The sequence below is a fragment of the Coenobita brevimanus genome, chromosome 97 (genome assembly GCF_032717465.1).
Source record: "Coenobita brevimanus isolate Jiangsu-jjx chromosome 97, ASM3271746v2, whole genome shotgun sequence".
Classification (NCBI taxonomy): Eukaryota; Metazoa; Arthropoda; class Malacostraca; order Decapoda; family Coenobitidae; genus Coenobita; species Coenobita brevimanus.
In genome coordinates, this window is record NC_137050.1 from 14,178,465 (window position 1) to 14,197,837 (window position 19,373).

Sequence of the window (19,373 nt, forward strand, 5' to 3'; positions counted from 1 at the left end):
AAAATAAGGGCTACTAAGACTGTCAGAAGTTTAAGGGGAAAAAAAAAAAAAAATTACTTTCACAAGACTTTCAGGAACCAATTTTTTTCTTAAGTTAAGGACTCCATGTACTGTACTGCATTTATTTTCTTTTTTGTGATTATGGATGGATGTTTGATTACAACTGTCTCATGCAGGATAATAATGTACTTTTAGCTAGAAGAAAGGGTCCTTCATGCTGGACAGTGTCAAGATTTTATGCTTACTGATGGGTACTATTCTAATTCAGCAATTGGCTACAGTGAATAATGTCACATGCCGGGTAGTGCTGTAGTGACCCAAAGGGTTTTTTTTCGCTGATATTATGACTGAAATCCCTCTGAGAAAACACAGTGTAACTGTTTTCCCTAAATGCTCGTCCCAAATTGATGTCATTAGGAAATAAATCCAAAGTACTCATAGTAATCTACTACAGTATGGAAAGGAGAGAATATTTTAGTTGCCCCACTTAAAAAGGAGACGGGATTTGTTTACCTTTTTTAATCTTAGAAACTAAGATTTTCCCACCGTTTGTGATAAAATGCGATCTAACAAATTGCCAAGAGTTACCTACTAAGGAATCTGTAATTTTTCTAATACATAAACCTAATATGGAGTGTGAAAGAACCATGGCTTTGGATGTTTGGGTCTGGGGTGGCCTTGAGTGGCTGTCTTTGTCTGGGAAGTGGTACAGACTGACTGCTTGGGCCGAGACAGTTTCTTGGAATATTAGAAGGGTCTTTTGTGACGCAGATGAGGCCCCCAGTTTTATAAGAGAACACAGACAGGAACACGTTTATGAACAGGTTCAGGTGTTTGAGCATTAGAGAGTTTGAGTGCTGGAGAAGATTTATGGTGACTCGGTCCCCTAGAGTCATCAAGGACGGTTTCTAGGCCATGGACAGCCTAGAGAACCGGGTCCAAGCAAGGAGGGATATGTGAATGACTCATGGTCCTGTGATAAGTGGATGACTCATGGTGCTATATTAAGGGTAAGTGGATGTTGTACTTAGTACTCATTACATTTTTCTCATTTTTATACTGTACCATTTTAGTGTTAATAAGTAAGTCCCTAATTTGAGTTTCCTTTATAATTACCTTCTCACAATGATCATGTACTGCACAATTACCCCTTTTAATTAGTAAGAGGAATTTTAATAACACCGGCTAACCATAGTTGGTTGAGGATTCCCTGAAGTCTGGGATAAGAGAGAGATTGACAAGAGGGGAATCAAGACAGACACTTGTACAAGAGGAAGAAGAGGGGGGGGTGAGGCCTTTCAATGCCGAGACAGATAATCGGGAGTTTACTGTATACAGTATATATACTGTACAGTAATCCCTTGGTTAGTGGTTTTCGTTATAACTACTGTAGTAAATGATAATTTGCACTCTAGCTGTTATCATGCATTTTTTGCTTAAAAACTTCATTATTATGCACCTGAGCTGGTTTCTGCCAACAATGATAGTGCAAAATCTGTAGTTTCTGATGGCCTTGAGAGATTCAATGATGAGGTACTACTTGAGGAATTAATCCCAGGTAGCAGAGACCACTAACTATCCATCCCATTGCCACAGGAGCCCCTTACCTCAAGCCCATCTCTGGTCTCTATATGGTTCGTCTTTCTTCCTTATTATACCCTTTCATCATTTTCTATTAACCTAACCATGACTATACATTTCTGATATCATAACAGTATGTAAGTATTTGGTAGGTCTAAACCGTTGTAAAGTGGAAAATTTGGATTTAAAAGTGGGGAGCCCAGTGCCAACTGGGATAAATCCCATAGGTTCTGTGCTATTGATATTGCGCAATTTTGTTATCATGCACTAGGTGCAGTACCAATTGTGTGATACTCAAGGGATCACTGTACAATACAAGCAAATGGTTGTTGGCAAAAGCACCAGTCCACTAACCTTCTTGGACAACGGGACTACATGTTTCACCATCACCGCTGTACCCAAAGTTGCACACACAACGGAAGCTCCTGACATTATCATCATACACACATTCAGCATATGGACTGCAGATATCGTTGTCTACACAGCCTCGCTGCTCCACTACTCCTGGAGTCTCTAGGGAAATAAGGTTTAATGATGTGCTAGTTCAAAGGAAAAATATGTTAACAAGATGTCCTATTGCTAACCTGAATACAAGTTTCCCAGTTTTAGTGAATAGTAACTAAAGCTACAATGATATACAATGTGTAATTCTTATGAAAATAGTAAAAAGCATTAAATTTTGATCATGAGAAGCTAATTCTGCCTAAAATGTTCTCATCTTGAAATGATAATGCTACTTTTAAATGGCTGTTTAGTATTAACAAAAAAAAAAAAAAAAAAAAAATCTAAGTACAGTAATACTGTACATATACCACCAACATCCCAACTCAATGACTAAAGTTCAAATAAGGTGAAGAGATTAGAGCAAGGCACTTTAAACACTATATGGATAAAAATAAGAGAAAGAAAGCTCCATGTACAAACTCCCCACTTCTTGTTCCATAAGAGGAAGGTTCTAAGCTGTTTGCAATACTTAACCCCATAAATTCTATTTTTTTTTTTTTTTATAGATAATTTTATGAAACTAAGAAAAGGTTTGTAGCAGAACAGGTTTAATAAGAGTACAGTGTACCTATTCCTATCCGATCAAAAAATCTTCTGGGTTGGAAAAAAAAAAAAAAAAAAAAAAAAAAAAAAAGGCCAAACTGAAGCAATTGAGCTAACTTGTACAGTATGAGTACATAAAGAATAAATGTATAATATGATGTTCTCTCATCTCATACCCCAAGCTTTCTTCCTGATAAAACCATACCTTTATTGTAGGCACCTCCTGCAAGATTCCAAATTCCAAGAGCATTAATATTCTCAAAAAAAGGCACAAATAAAGCATACAGCATTTGCTTACAATGAAGCATTTTGACCCCTACTAGGGCATGGCACTAGGGAAATTCATGTTATGGAAACAACAGAACCTATGGGATAAGAGGAATCTGGTCCCACCTTTCCCCCAGAGTCACCCCTCATAAACTCCTGAAGCCTGCGCTCCATTCCCCAAATATGTCTTAAAAGTATCAAATATTCATGGGGAAGCCTAACAACACAATCATAAATATGTTTACTGACACATTTACAGGTATATCCCATTTTAACAATGCAATGGGAGTCCCCACAAACTGGAAAAAGATGCCACCTCTTACCAGATAACTTAATGCAAAAGTAGGGTCAACTTGAATTATCCTTTGTTATAAAATTTTTGTGTTACTTTACGGAAAATACTATATTTATTGATTTATCTACATACTGCATAATACTGGAGAAAAAAATGGCTTCCTTATCAAAATAAAATAGAAACAGAAGGTTGCGTCCATCTCAGTTAAGGGAGAGCCTACATGTAAGTATTATGTTGCCTGAGTATTGATCATTGTCATGTTTTAAGTGGTGAGTGTACATTTGTAAGGAAAAATGGTAAATGGGTATAACGAAACTAAATCTTACATAATAAATGAAGGAAATATGGTACTTAAACAATCAAAGATCGTATGAACTCACTGAGCTCATACGGAGGTGCTTTCTCATGGGTAACGTGCAGTACAGTCAACCCTTGGCTATCACGAGTAATTGGTACCCTAGGCGACCCGCCATAGCCAAAATCGCGATAGTCATACTGAAGAACTAATGGGAAAAATTCTAATTGGTTCCCCGACCTCCAACTTTACCCCAACCTTACCCTATTTTCACATCTCCTTCACTAAAATACCTGGGATTACAAACCAATGCTGCAAATTAACAACAGTACAGTACATAAAGGTTATAAATAAAACAGAATTAACTGTAATAAGCCATTTTATTTAACATTTTTGGAGAGGATGAGGGGCTTGGGTGGGTTGAAGGGGTTCCGAGGCTGGGGTGGGGTATTACTGGCCACCCCTCCGACGTTCTATCTCGTCTAGGAATTGATCAGCTTCATCAGGAGTCTGGAAGGGACCCTGAGCATAAGGCAGGTTCTTCCTCTTCCTCACTTGCCGTCCTGGGTTAGCCGCGTTACGTGCACCAATGGTAGGAGGGTTGGATGGGGTATTGGTGGCCATTGTGGTTGAACAATAGGTCTTCACGGCTATAGCTGCTGTCGACTGGTAACGCTGACTCTCTCTGAACCTTGGCGGGAAGGATGGGTAGCTGTAACCATGTCTTGGGCCAATCAGCGCTCGGGTAGCCTGTGACGTCGCGCCAATCACGGCGCGAGTATACGCATGGGCAGAGCCCGGGCGATTTGAATGTTTCTGGCCGACCATCGTCCGCGATAGCAGTATTTGAGGTCGCGATAAAGGTAATCATGTTGCATTTCACCTGTCCGTGATAGCCATGAAACGCGATAGCAAAACCCGTGATAGCCAAGGGTTGACTGTAGTTTGTGTGCCCACTGCCAGGGGCCCAGGGCGGCGCTGATGGTGTGTATACACCACACTTGACGCTTGCACCTTTTGAAATCAGCCGATCTGTCTATATATCTATTGCCAGACACCATAATCCCGTAAAGGGTGGCTGTTTGACTTTGAGTTATTTGTTTTACGGGGAGGGGCACTAACTCTCCGCCAACCCACCTGTTGACACATAGGGAGCACATATGGTTTGGTTATATGGTTACCACCCAGAGTTGTAATAAATCTGGAAAATACCTGTATAGTGCCGTAGTCGACTGTGCAGCTAAAACATTTGTGGAAAAGTAGATTATAGCAGAACTGGGATGTTTTCTCAAAGCAAGAGGAATACCATACCTCTAAAAATCTGAGTCACTGATCTCGGTCACGTAAGATTTCAGTTGTACAATTCTTACTATTATTTAGGGTATGGTGGATAGAATCATGTCAGGATTTGTCAAATTGAAGATTACAATCATTGGAAACTGTATGATAAATTTTTCCAATAACTGAGATTCATAACACTTGGTAAACATGTGCTGAATGCAAAAACATACAATAGGCTTTAATGGCTTTTAGAAAACTCTGTGGAGAACTTTTCAGAGCAATTCTCATTTACAGCATCAGTAAAATATCTAAGATGAAAATAATACTGGTATAATGCTTTATGCTTGAGTAATAATCCAGATTGGAATTTTTTAAAAGGAAGGTACACCAGCCCTGAGCAGGTAGTGACCCCACGCTATTTAGTGGTCCAGCGAACACTTGAAACTTTCAGGAGTTTGTGGGGACTCTAATTGGTAAGATAAAAACCCATCACTGGGCGGGGTATCATATATTGGGGTAGATTTAACATGTTAAATAATGGGATGCATTTTTCAGCCTTGGGTTTCCTCCCCAACCAAGTCCAAAACTCACCCAAATAAGCCCAAAAACAAGTTTAAAGTCAATCTAAATGGCTTAACAGCTGTCATGGAAGCTAAACTAAGCCTAACACCTGTAAATACCTCACTAAAACCAACAAATAAAAAATAAAAATCGTCAAATGTGTGGAAAAAATCAAGCTTAGTAAACTGTACCCCAAAATGACAATGTTCACCCCACCTACTGCTAAAACAAATTTAATCTTAGTCTAAAAAACAGTTTATAAATCAACCTAAACACACAATTTCAGTCTAAAATATCATCAACATCGGTAAAAAGATCAAAACCCATCGTTAAGCAGGGGTATCGCATCTAGGAGTATCGTATATCGAGGTATACCTGTAGTGTACTGTACAGGTCGTCCCCGCTGTAACAATGAGATGCATTTGAGAAAACCCATCATTGAGCCTGGGTGTTGTTAAATGGGGATGTAATAACATAGAAAGTATTGGGATGCATTTGGGGGCCTTAGGATTAACCCCCAGCCAAGTCCAAAACCCACCCAACTGAGTCCAAAAACAAGTCTCTAGCTCATCTAAACCCCCAAATTGCTTTAAAATAAGTTAAACTAAGTCTAAAAGCAGTTTAAATCTCACCTAAACCCAAAAATAAAATTTGGAAATCATCAGAAATATCTGGAAAGAAAATCAAACTTAAACTGTACCCCAAAATGACAGTGTTCACCCAACCAATGACTAAAACACATTAATCTAAGTTTGAAAACAGTTTATAAATCAACCTAAACACAATATTTAAGTCTAAAATATCATCAAAATCTGTTAAAAAAAACAAAACCCATCAGATACCCATATCGCTAAGGTGGGGTATCATACATTGATGGATCAGTGTTAATTTTTTCATATCGTTAAGGTGGGGTATCATACACTGATGGATCGTATAGCTGGGAATGCCTGTACTTAACCCCTAAAGTCCTAATCGCATCAACTGATGTGATTTGAGTTTTATGCCAATATGCCTAATTGCATCAATTGAGCGGGGCCTATAAAAAACTGCGGAGTACTTCCTCCACCACGATTATGATGTACACAGCTTCAGGCCAATGAAAATTCACCCCTGAGTGGCATGAAGGGGGATTGGACCAATCCGGGCAGTGGGGAGGCACCCCCCCTCTGGGCCACCTCCATGCCACCCTCTACCCCACTCCCTCCCTGTCCCCCATCACCCTCCCACCCCTCCATGCACCTGCAACAAGACGCATATGCCTGCATCTCTCCTCCCACCACCACCCGTGTCCCTTCCCACCCACTCTCGCCCCTCCTCCCACCCTGCTAGCTTTGTGTCCCCCCTGAACCCCACCCCATCCCTCCCTCCTTGTCCCTCACTACCCTCACATCCCCGAGAGGTATCAGGCCGCCAAGATGTTACAGAACACACTGAAGTGCTTTCTTTTCATGTGAAAAGTTGGTTATTATTCCAACCCTCGTAACTATAGGCCTACTCCCCACAGCCTAGTAATCTCCCCACATCTTCATACACCTGTTTTCATGGTTGGCATGACAAAACACTTTGAAATGACCTGTTTCAATAAGAAAAATGTGTAGTTATAAAAATTTTCACGTTTTTGAGTGTTTTCGAGAGGTAACTTATAAACTTTTATTAACTTTGAAACACGATTGTGCAGTAACCATTTGGCTTACAGAGGTATGGATTGCGTTGTCAGGTGTGTAAACTCTTCCTGTTTAGCCTGGGCACAATCAATCTGCCCTTGGTGAAAGTCGCCAAAACACCCCCAAATTGCAGCTGTGGGAGGTATCCTGCCTGAAATAACTGCAGTCTTTAGGGGTTAAGATGAACTGTGATGACAGACTGGCTTGGCGTGAGGCAGGTATGCACTGGTCCTATGCACAGTTATGTGTCTCATAATACGCTACTGAGCTCGTGCAATAGTTAAAAATGCCATAGTTGGGCTACTAAGTATTGTAGTCATGTTGCACAAACTTTTCCGATCTGACCAACTGCTTGTTGCATTATACAATACTGTACTGTAAATATATGAATCGAATCATGTAGTGAAAAATGTGTTATAGGTGAATATACTGTAGTGTGCAAAAGTGTTTAGGATACACTGAGTTTAACCCATATAAAACTTATCCATAATTCACCCAACCTGGACAGATCAACTTCTATACACTTCCACATTCTAGTTTTCAAGGCAAAACTTCATCAAATCCACACAGAAAATATCGGCAATGTGCAAATGAAGTAACTTACTGGTAACATTATTTGTGATGGTCATACCTCCCAGCTAGGAAAAAAAAAAAAATAGTGAGGATTACTGTATGACCTGTGTGGTCATTAATAATGCCTTTAAATTTAGAATCTCCATCCATCGATCCAACATCCAATCCTATGTTGCCCCATGAGAAGCACAGAAGCCTGGGGCTAGGCAAGTTGGTCCTGACATTTCAGATGAGAGTGACCAGCTTCACTCATCCCTGAGTGGAATTACATGAGCAATAATCCCCAACCATCCCTTGGATATAAACCTGCACCGGCTCAATCCGACTGGAGCGCCTGAATTACTCACTAAACCACCGGGCGCCCTATTATGGTAATATGATTACCACCCAGTGTAGTAAATACTGTACTTTCCTAGTGTACAGGAAACCACTTGGCTTGTCGCTCAGTGTAGAGTTGCTCATAGGCAGAAAGAAGAGGAAAGAATGAAGGAAAGAATGACAGAAGTGGGAGTGTAAAGTCACCCGTAGGCAGAAGGACGAGGAAGGAATGAAGGAAAGAAAGGTTGAAGAGGAAGGACGGAAGACAAGAAAGGGAAGACATCCAAAGCAGCACTACATCAAGTAAGTGGATGGTGAGTGCCCCACCTACCACCATTTAGATTCTCCCACTTATAGACTGACATTCTTCCACTTATAACCTGAAATTCTTCCACTTATAAATTGAGGTTTTCCCTTTTATAGAGATAATGCCCTTGGTTGTCCAAGGTTTCTAGAGGGTTGGCAACCCAATATCAGCTTCTTCCACCCCCCCAGCACCACATCATCAGAATATCATTCACACCTGTAAACTTTACTTTTTACTACACTTTCCACCTTTGGTAAACCTTCACTGACTCTGCGGTGGTAATATCATGCATCACCAGAAAGGTAATGACCAATGAGGACCAAGCTGACCCACAGTCTTGGCCCAGTCACAAACCAGATTAACAACCATGGCATACTATGAATGTAACAAGAGTTCTAGAAGCAACATGACATATAATGAGTCAAGTCTGCAAGCAAATGCTTGTTAAGAGGTTGACAGGATCTATTACATATTGCAAACAAATTTCAGGGGTACTTCAGCTTAAGAGTGAGAAGCATGATAATGGAAGTCAGAAGCACATAAGGCTAAATGCTGGAAGACATGTTTCTGCACCTAGATGAATGAGGTACAAAACCAATTATTACAAATTTAAGTGATGATACAATAATTTATATACACAAACAATGGTATCTAGAATCATGTGTTCCCTATTTCCTCAAGAAACATGAATGTTCTGCAAAACCAATGTGTACTTAGCATTCCAGTCTAGTTGCTTCCCTTCCTTCCTCAACCCCATCTCACCCGCTGTTTTGCTTTTTATGATGGTGCAAATTCTCACTTATCTGAATTGAAGTCATAATTGAAACCTACAGATATTAAAATCCACAAACAAAACAGCCACAAACTTTAAGCAATTAGTGTATCCTGACACTGACAGGGCTCTCCCTCCACACTAAGGGATCTTTGTATGCAGCATGTGTTAGGAGTGTAATGCTGTATGGTAGTGAGACCTGAGTAGTAAAGGAAGAGCAAATTTGTAAGCCCAAATGTATAGAAATGACAATGATTAGGTGAATGTGCAATGCATCCTTGAATGCAAGGGCTGGGGAGGGCTAGGTTTACAATTTAGGAGTTGAGGGGATGGATGGGACTGGACTGCATTGGTGTTGTGATGAAGAGGGGTAGACTGGGATGATGTGGGTATGATACGAGGATGGGAGATGACACCTGGGCGAGGAAAGTGAGATGTGTGAATGTCGGGGGTGGGGTTGCAAGAGGCAGACCGAAAAAGACCTGGGATGAAGTCATACAGTGTGACCTCGGGGATAAGGGACTGAACAGGGAGGATGCCCGAGACTGAGCAGCATGGAAAGCCACCATTAGATGACAAAGGCCAACGCATGCAAGCATGTCAAAGCCTTTATAAATGAAAAAGAAAATTATTTCAAACCCTGGATAGTGACGGATGTTAAAGTTATAGGAAGTGAGGAGTGTGTGCAGCAACACAAACTATTGATTTGTGATATGGTGCTTAAAGAACGAGTGATGAAAAAGAGGACTTATGTACCTAGGAGGAAAATATGGAAGATGAAAAACCAAGTGGTACGGGATGCCTTCTATAGCGAGTTGAGGAGAGTGGTGGCTGAACAGGGAGCCGGAGACAGAGGCGTTAATGAACAGTACAGAGCCCTCAAGAATAATCTCTTGAGAGTTACTGATGTAACATGCAGTTGGACAAAAGGACCACCAAGACATAAAGTAACTTGGTGGTGGGATGAGGGTGTAGAAGCTGCAGTTAAGGAGAAAAGAAGGCTTTTCTGGAAATGGAAGAAGAGTGGTGGCAAAGAGGAATATTTGGCTGCCAAGCATAGGGCTAGAAGAGAGGTATACAGGGCAAAGTCTGAGTCACAGAGACAATTACTTGATAACCTAAATCATGGGGAAAGGAAAAATATGATATTTAGGGTGGCAGGTCAGGTGAAGAGGGATAATCGGGATATTACAAGTGAGCAGTGTGTGAAGAATGATGAAGGAAGGGTAGTGGTGAACAGTGAGGATATTAAAGATGCATGGAGACCGCATTATAACCAGTTGTTGAATGAGGAGTTTGACTGGACAGAGAAGGTTTGGAGCCAGCAGATCCAGTGTCTGGCCCTTGGCCTTTGATTGATGCTGCTACTGTGAGTGAGGCAATAGGCAGGATGAGGGTGGGGAAGGCAGCAAGTGTGTCTGGGTTGACTGACGAAATGTTGAAGGCCTCAGACGATATAGGGGTGAAGTTAGTCACTGACCTAATAAATAGGATTATTTATGAGTGTGTTGTGCCAGAAGATTGGCGGAAGAGTGTAATTGTAAATGTGTATAAAGGGAAGGGTGATGCCCTGGAAAGAGGAAATTATAGAGGTATAAAGCTTTTAGATCAGATAATGAAGGTAATGGAGAGAGTTTTAGAAGGTATGATTAGAGAAAGTGAATACTGATGAGATGCAGTTTGGGTTTATGTTAGGTAGGGGGACCACTGATGCCATATTCATTGTTCAACAGCTTCAGGAAAAATATATTGGTAGGAGAAGGTGTAGTGCCACAAATTTAGTATTCATTTATGTGTTTAGAGGTACTGTAATTTCTAAGTTAGATAGGGTGTAATCTGAATACTAGTCTATAAGTTCCTGTCCTAAGTAGTAGTTCATGTGTTAATGATCGATGTAGGGTTAACTTTATTTTTATATGTATACATCTCTGTATCTATTCATAGGTAGTGTAATTGTGAGTGTTGAGCTATGGGAATTCCTCCATCTGGTAGAGTAATGAATAACAGATGCGTGCAACCTTTCCCCTTGTTTGTGCGTCGTTGTTGGGTGCCAAGTTTAAACCTTAAACAGAATAATAATGGGTATGCAATTCTTTCCGTATCATTGTTATGAATGGCTTACTAATGAAGCTGCTAGAACCCAAATATGTAAGATTAATAGTCAAAAAAGGCCAAAATAATGTAATTTGTGAGGATCAAATAGTCCCGCTTGCCTTAGCCATCACTAGATGGCATAAGCTACCCCAAACTCAAGGCGGGATGGCAGTAAATTCAGTATTTAAATGTAGTAAGGATTGAATCCCAAATTTTCCCCAATTCAATCAAAAGTCCTAACGTCATGTGTACACTACTATACAAATAGTGAAGAGAATTAAAACCCACCATATTGCAAAAACACAGTCTCATTTGATCTAGGAGTAGCGTCCGCCTCTGCCCGACAATGCCACATTCGCTACTCAGACATCGTGTATAACAGACGTTGGTTCAGGTGAGCTGTACACATTCCTCCTTTCTCCCCCCCTTTCTTGTTTAATCCTTACTTGTCGTGAACCATATGAAGTAATGTTGTTAAAAGCTTAATGTAGACATTCACGACTCAGACATCGTGTATAACAGACGTTGGTTCAGTTCACAGACACCGTGACGTCGGGGTGTGCACGAGGCCATCATGTGATACTGCCCATAGACTCGTCTTACATACACACTTACACTACCCATGAATAATTTATAAACTGAATGTAGTACAAATGGTATTATGAATCTATCAGGTGAACTTTATTTTTTTTTTGTTGATAAGGTATAGAATTTTGAAAGTTGATGTGGTCATGTAACGGAAAGGCGAATTCAAACTCATCAACCGTTTTCTTTCTCTTATATTAATATGTTAGAAAAATTGGGAGCGTTGAAGGGAACTTAGTGGTTGTGAGCAAAAAATGTGATTTTTGAGTTGTTCCTCGAGGCTAAACAAGCCCGAGTGATTATGTATTCTTGGTGATTATGCATTAATGATCATTATGAACTATTAATAATTATGAATTGATAGTGATTGTGAATTATTAGTGAACTGCATGAAGAGATTATACTACACGGACGAAATAGAACACGAGTGATTATTTTTTTTGGTTCAAGGCTATGCCAGCCCGAAAAGACAACTCATGCCAATAAATGTCCCAGTCTTGTGGCTGTTGACGAGCCCAAGAATAACCGATAATAAAGAGTGAGGTATGATGTCCTCAGAAATCACTTGAATATTCCAATTGTTTTGCTTGGTGACAATATTGTATGATGTTCGTCCAAACCATGGTTTTAATTTACAACCCTATTACATCTGATTAAAGGTCACGTAATTCAAAATGTCTGTTGATAACTAGTATAGAATTATTAAAGTAGAGTAAAGTATATGTCATTTTTTTTATACCCAATCAAGGGAACTATGTCCTCTCATGCATAACTCACTCCCCTTCCAGTTCAAGATTCCTCCGCTTTGGGAACGACGAGCACACGTGGTACTGACTTAATCTCGACTCGGCCAAAACTACAAACGCTACCAAAACCATCTGTTAAACAATTAACCTTTATCATTCAAAGTCGAAGTGCTACCCCCCCCTTTGTTTTTACTGAGGTGAATATTTTATCAGTCATTGAGGGGAGACTAAGTTGAGTACCATTTGTATAATCAACGAGTAAGTTAAACAGAACCAACAACGGTGGGAAATCCAGTTTCTGACCATTACACTGATAACACCGGTAAGATTAAATATCTGGCGTTACACTGACGAAACAATAACGGTGGGACTATCAAAAAATTCTATCATTACACTGGTGGCAATAGCAGTGGGATATTCATCGTTCCCCAATTAGTGCCGTTGGTGAGAAAGTGAAGGGAAGTGAATAGCAAAGAGAGTGAGAATGTTAAGGGTAGCACTGGTTGGTCATTCCCAAATACCTCCGTAACTTTATGTTCAGAACATCCTGGTAGTATGGAGGTTCTAATAGTGTACTAGTTGGTATTACCCCTGGGAAGGGGGGGAAAGAATACTTCCCCAGTATCCCTGCTTGTCATAGGAGGTGACTAAAGGGGGCCTTTTTGTCTCCAGTCTGTCTTCTTACTGTCCTCTTCTGCTCTTCTGTCCTACCTCTCGTCTTGATATTTCCACGTTTCCTCCAAGCTTAGTGCTAATTCTTCACTTTTCTTTCCTTCTTTCCAGCTTAGAAGGTTAAGGGTTAGGTAATTATAGTTCTTTAGACAAATATTACCCACTCAGAGACAAACATACACCACACATACACTGTCTTGGGCAAGTGGACTTGTTCTACGTCACCCCTTATCATCCCCAGGGAAATTTCACCACTGAAAGGATGCATAGGACTATGAAAAGTATCCTAGCATCCCTCTGCAACGGACACCCCTTGTGTTGGCCTCAGCTGCTCCAGTCGTGCCAAACCGTCATAAATCAAGCGGTGCACTTGAGCACGGGACAACAGCTCTATTATGCCTTCTTCTCACGCCATCCCCCTCACCTCATTGGTACCTTATTGCCTTCCGTGGACGCAGAGGAGGACGACCTAGCGATAGCACACACGCTTATTAAAAGTACCCACCAGAAGATGACCAGGCAATACAGGGAGGTGGCCAACAGGCGGAGGAGAGCACAGAAGGTTGGGGTCAATAGCTTGGTGTGGGCAAAAAAGGAACCATACAGCCGGGTACCTGTAGGAAACTGAATGCCAAATGGGACGGTCCGTATAAAGTGATCGAAGTGCTGCTAGAGGGAAGTGTTTATATCATTAAAAATGTATTTAGTGGCAAAAGAATACAAAGGGCTGCTGAAAAGGTAAAACCATATTACGGTACCGAGGAATGGCTCTTAGAACCGTTGCAACAGGAGCTCGCCCCTGAGCCCGAAGATGAGCGATTACCACCGAGAGTGAGGAATGCCCCTCGGAGGCTCATAGAGGAGGTTAGATAGAAAAGTAGATATAAGTGCATAAGACGAATGTTGTGAACCATAACTGCCTAAGGTTATGTTCCGGGTGGACTCATCCCCAAGGAGAGGGTGTAAAAAGAAAAAAAAGAGAGAGAAGAGTTCCTGTTGGAACCAGGAAGTTCCTTACTTCGAGGGGAGTAATTAATCCCCTCACCTTACAGTTAGCACGGTTTGTGAGGTAGTAGTCTTCAGGACAGAATGAGTGCTCACCTTTGTGGGCGGAATGCTGGAAACAAAAGAACAGAGTGAATGCGAATGCGAATGGAAGAGTGGAAGGAAGCGCCTCCCATGGTGATCTCACTCTCGAGAGACCCTGCCAAGCTCAGGTGAGCGATAAGCTATCCTCCAAAATCTGAGGCTGACTGGGGCATAAATTCCCTCATAACATCAAGTGTAAGGAGTGATCATACCTCCTAATAAAGTGAGTAAGTGACCTTCCAAGGTACGCATCAGGTGTTTAATGTGGACCGACAGGTGCCACCGATTGTGGGGAAAGATGTTCCAATTCAAAGTGTTCATAGCAGTTATAGGAGTAACAACAGTCCATCCATGCACATGTCATAGATGACTGACTTGCGTAAAATTTGTCTTCCGAACATGGGAGCCGTGTAGTGCCACAAATTTAGTATTCATGTATGTGTTTAGAGGTACTGTAATTTCTAAGTTAGATAGGGTGTAATCTGAATACTAGTCTATAAGTTCCTGTCCTAAGTAGTAGTTCATGTGTTAATGATCGATGTAGGGTTAACTTTATTTTTATATGTACACATCTCTGTATCTATGCATAGGTAGTGTAATGGTGAGTGTTGAGCTATGGGAATTCCTCCATCTGGTAGAGTAATGAATAACAGATGCATGCAACCTTTCCCCTTGTTTGTGCGTCGTTGTTGGGCGCCAAGTTTAAACCTTAAACAGAATAATAATGGGTATGCAATTCTTTCTGTATCATTGTTATGAAAGACTTACTAATGAAGCTGCTAGAACCCAAATATGTAAGATTAATAGTCAAAAAAGGCCAAAATAATGTAATTTGTGAGCTAGGAGGAGGCCGTAGCACGGGCCGAACAGGGTAGTACTCCCAAGGGGAATGGGAATGCTGGTGATAGGGAGAGCTGGAGCTCCTGTTTCACTAGCTATCTAACCATCCCCCTTTGCTGACCTTTTCAGTGTGACAGTAACATGGAGAGTAGACCAGCATACTCTCCCAAACATTTCCTCTAACTATCTATGCACTACACCACATGCACTTTACATTTCACACAACGTATCCCACTACGTTACAGGGGTTGGCGCCAGCAAGGGCATGCGGCCAGAAAACTTTGCCCCCGCTACCTAGTGGCAGACTTCTGGGGGGAGGCGTGGCGGGGGTTCCGCCGGCATAGATCATGGGTCCAGGGTGAGATGGGGCTCGGGCCTGTGCTAGAGGGTACAGGGCATTGCGGTTCCCAGGCTGCCGCTTCTGCCCAATAGAGAGGGGCCCGAACCTGGGAGTAGCGCCCCAGGAGGCTGCCCTATCAGTGGGTGTATAATGGCGGGATAGTTGCAGTGCCAAGACGCGCTTGGAGGATGTCCCTGCAGCTGTCCTGGCAGGGTGCCCCGAGGCCACTACCACAGCCACTGGTAAGCTGGTGGGCTAGGGGTCCCAGATCCATTGCCTGGACCTGGGATTGTGCAGTGAGTGGGACCTGTGCCGTGTCTGTCCCCATTTATTAATACTGAAGATGACAAAACAAAAAAGGTTTCAAAGCAAGCCTGAGGACAGTAAATCACCCATGGGGATGAGGGTGGGTTCATGGAATGTGGGAAGTTTGAGGGGAAGAGCAGGGGAAGTCGTTGAGGCATTCAGTAGGAGGTGGGTGGATGTGGTGTGTTTGCAGGAAGTCCGGTACAGGGGTGGATCAGCCAGAAAGATTGTTGGGAAGGACTGTTGCTATAAGTTGTTTTGGCAGGGGGGGACAGACGGATATGGAGGTGTTGGTGTGATGGTTGCGGAGAAATGGGTGGAATATGTTATGAATGTTTTGAGAGTATGCGATAGGATATTGGTAATGAAAATTCTGTTGGGAAGAAAGATAGCTGTGATTATATCGGCATATGCTCCACAGGCAGGATTGGATGAATCAGAGAAAGATAGATTTTGGGATGATTTAATACGTGTAGTGGGTGGTATGCGGGATGATGAGATAGTGATTTTGGGAGGGGACTTAAATGGTCTTGTAGGTGAAGCAGCACAAGGTTATGAAGGAGTGCATGGGGGATGTGCATATGGTCTAAGGAATGCAGAAGGGGAAAGGATACTCGAGTTTGGGGAGGCAACGGACATGATTGTGTGCAACACATATTTTAGGAAAAGAGACAGTAGGTTAATTACGTATGAGTCTGGGGGAAATAGCAGTCAGATAGATTATTTTCTGGTTAGGAGGGCCGATAGGAGGTTAGTGAGGGATGTTAAAGTTATAGGAAGTGAGGAGTGTGTGCAGCACCACAAACTATTGATTTGTGATATGGTGCTTAAAGAACAAGTGATGAAAAAGAGGACTTATGTACCTAGGAGGAAAATATGGAAGCTGAAAAACCAAGTAGTAAGGGATGCCTTCTATAGCGAGTTGAGGAGAGTGGTGGCTGAACAGGGAGCCGGAGACAGAGGCGTTAATGAACAGTACAGAGCCCTCAAGAACAATTTCTTGAGAGTTACTGATGTAACATGCGGCTGGACAAGAGGACCACCAAGACATAAAGTAACTTGGTGGTGGGATGAGGGTGTAGAAGCTGCAATTAAGGAGAAAAGAAGGCTTTTCCGGGAATGGAAGAAGGGTGGTAGCAAAGAGGAATATTTGGCTGCCAAGCGTAGGGCTAGGAGAGAGGTATACAGGGCAAAGTCTGAGTCACAGAGACAATTACTTGATAACCTAAATCATGGGGAAAGGAAAAATATATTTAGGGTGGCAGGTCAGGTGAAGAGGGATAATCGGGATATCATAGGTGAGCAGTGTGTGAAGAATGATGAAGGAAGGGTAGTGGTGAACAGTGAGGATATTAAAGATGCATGGAGAGAGCATTATCACTGGTTGTTGAATGAGGAGTTTGACTGGGACAGGGAAGGTTTGGAGCCAGCAGATCCAGTGTCTGGCCCTTGGCCTTTGATTGATACTGCTACTGTGAGAGAGGCAATAGGCAGGATGAGGGTAGGGAAGGCAGCAGGTGTGTCTGGGTTGACTGCCGAAATGTTGAAGGCCTCAGGCGATATAGGGGTGAGTTTAGTCACTGACCTGATAAATAGGATTATTTATGAGTGTGTTGTCCCAGATGACTGGCTGAAGAGTGTAATTGTAAATGTGTATAAAGGGAAGGGTGATGACCTGGAAAGAGGAAATTATAGAGGTATAAAGCTTTTAGATCAGATAATGAAGGTAATGGAAAGAGTTTTAGAAGGTATGATTAGAGAAAGAGTGAATATTGATGAGATGCAGTTTGGGTTTATGCCAGGTAGGGGGACCACTGATGCCATATTCATTGTTCGACAGCTTCAGGAAAAATATATTGGTAGGAGAAGGGATCTTTATTTTGTTTTAGTTGATTTGGAAAAGGCCTTTGACAGAGTCCCTAGAGAGGTGGTGAAGTGGGCAATGAGAAAGCTTGGCTTGGAGGAGTGGCTGGTTAGGGCAGTTATGGCCATGTATGTGGGTGCTCACACCCAGGTGAGAGTGAATGGAGATTTGAGTGATGAGTTTTCCGTGAATGTTGGTGTGCATCAGGGGTCAGTCTTGAGTCCCATGTTGTTTATCATGGTATTTGAAGCCCTTTCACGTGACTTTAGAAACAGACTCCCGTGGGAGTTGTTGTATGCTGATGATTTGGTGTTGATTGCAGAGAATGAAAGGGAGGCGGAGGAAAGGTTTAGGAAGTGGAGAGATGGTATGGGGCAAAAGGGTTTAAGGGTAAATGCAGATAAAACAAAAGTGATGATATCTAGGGTTGGTGGCGGTACTGTCAAAGACGAGGGAGAGTGGCCATGTGCAGTTTGCCACAAGGGCGTGGGAAGTAATTCCATCTTGTGCGGTGTGTGTGATAAATGGGTGCATAAGAGATGTAGTGGTATCAGAGGTAGACTGCGAGACAATGCTGATTTTATATGTACGGCGTGCCGGGGTGAGCAGGTGGAGATCGTCAGACGTGAAAGGATTGAACTTGCTGGTGAATCTCTTGAGTGTGTGGAAGAGTTTTGTTATTTGGGAGACATGTTGTGTGCTGGAGGTGGGGCTGGAGCTAGCTCTGTGGCTAGGGTGAGAAGTGGCTGGAAGAAGTTCAGGGAGCTCTTGCCTCTCCTGGCATTGAGAGGGCTCTCCCTACGTGCTAAGGGGTCTTTGTATGCAGCATGTGTTAGGAGTGTAATGCTGAATGGCAGTGAGACCTGGGCAGTGAAGGAGGAAGACATTCGCCGGCTCAGACGTTCAGAAATGACAATGATTAGGTGGATGTGCAGTGCGTCCCTGCGTCCAAGGCCATGAGGGGCTGGGTTTACAATGAAAGAGTTGAGAGGTAGGATGGGACTGGAGTGTATTGGTGTTGTGATGAGGAGAGGTAGATTGAGGTGGTCTGGACATGTGGAGAGGATGGGGGATGATAATTGGGTGAGGAAGGTGAGAAGTGTTAATATTGGGGGTGGGGTTATGAGGGGTAGACCGAGAAAGACATGGGACGAGGTCATTAAGTGTGACCTTAGGGTTAAGAGACTGAACAGGGAGGCTGCAATGGATCGTGCAGCATGGATAGCCGCCATTAGGTGACCAAGGCCGACACATGCAAGCATGTTGGAGCCTTTAAAAACGAAAACGAAACGAAATAGTCCCGCTTGCCTTAGCCGTCACTAGATGGCATAAGCTACCCCAAACTCAAGGCGGGATGGCAGTAAATTCAGTATTTAAATGTAGTAAGGATTGAATCCCAAATTTTCCCCAATTCAATCAAAAGTCCTAACGTCATGTGTACACTACTATATAAATAGTGAAGAGAATTAAAACCCACCATATCGCAAAAACAGTCTCATTTAATCTAGGAGTAGCGTCCATCTCTGACCGACAATGCCACATTCGCTACTCAGACATCGTGTAAAACAGACGTTGGTTCAGGTGAGCTGTACACATTCCTCCTTTCTCCTCCCCTTTCTTGTTTAATCCTTACTTGTCATGACCCACATGAAGTAATGTTGTTAAAAGCTTAACGTAGACATTCACGACTCAGACATCGTGTATAACAGACGTTGGTTCAGTTCACAGACACCGTGACGTCGGGGTGTGCACGAGGCCATCATGTGATATTGCCCATAGGCTCGTCTTACATACACACTTACACTACCCATGAATAATTTATAAACTGAATGTAGTAGAAATGGTATTATGAATCTATCAGGTGAACTTTATTTTT

The 19,373-nt window shown here is 42.3% G+C and overlaps 1 protein-coding gene across 1 annotated transcript in view; it reads right to left on the reverse strand.

Annotated features, from left to right (window-relative positions):
• Positions 1-19,373, reverse strand: part of Ndg (Nidogen) — a 527,328-nt gene that overhangs the window by 255,651 nt on the left and 252,304 nt on the right. The window contains exon 14 of the mRNA XM_080283492.1: positions 1,949-2,094. Within this exon, the coding sequence (XP_080139618.1) occupies positions 1,949-2,094 (146 nt within the window). The remainder of the gene's footprint in view (positions 1-1,948; positions 2,095-19,373) is intronic.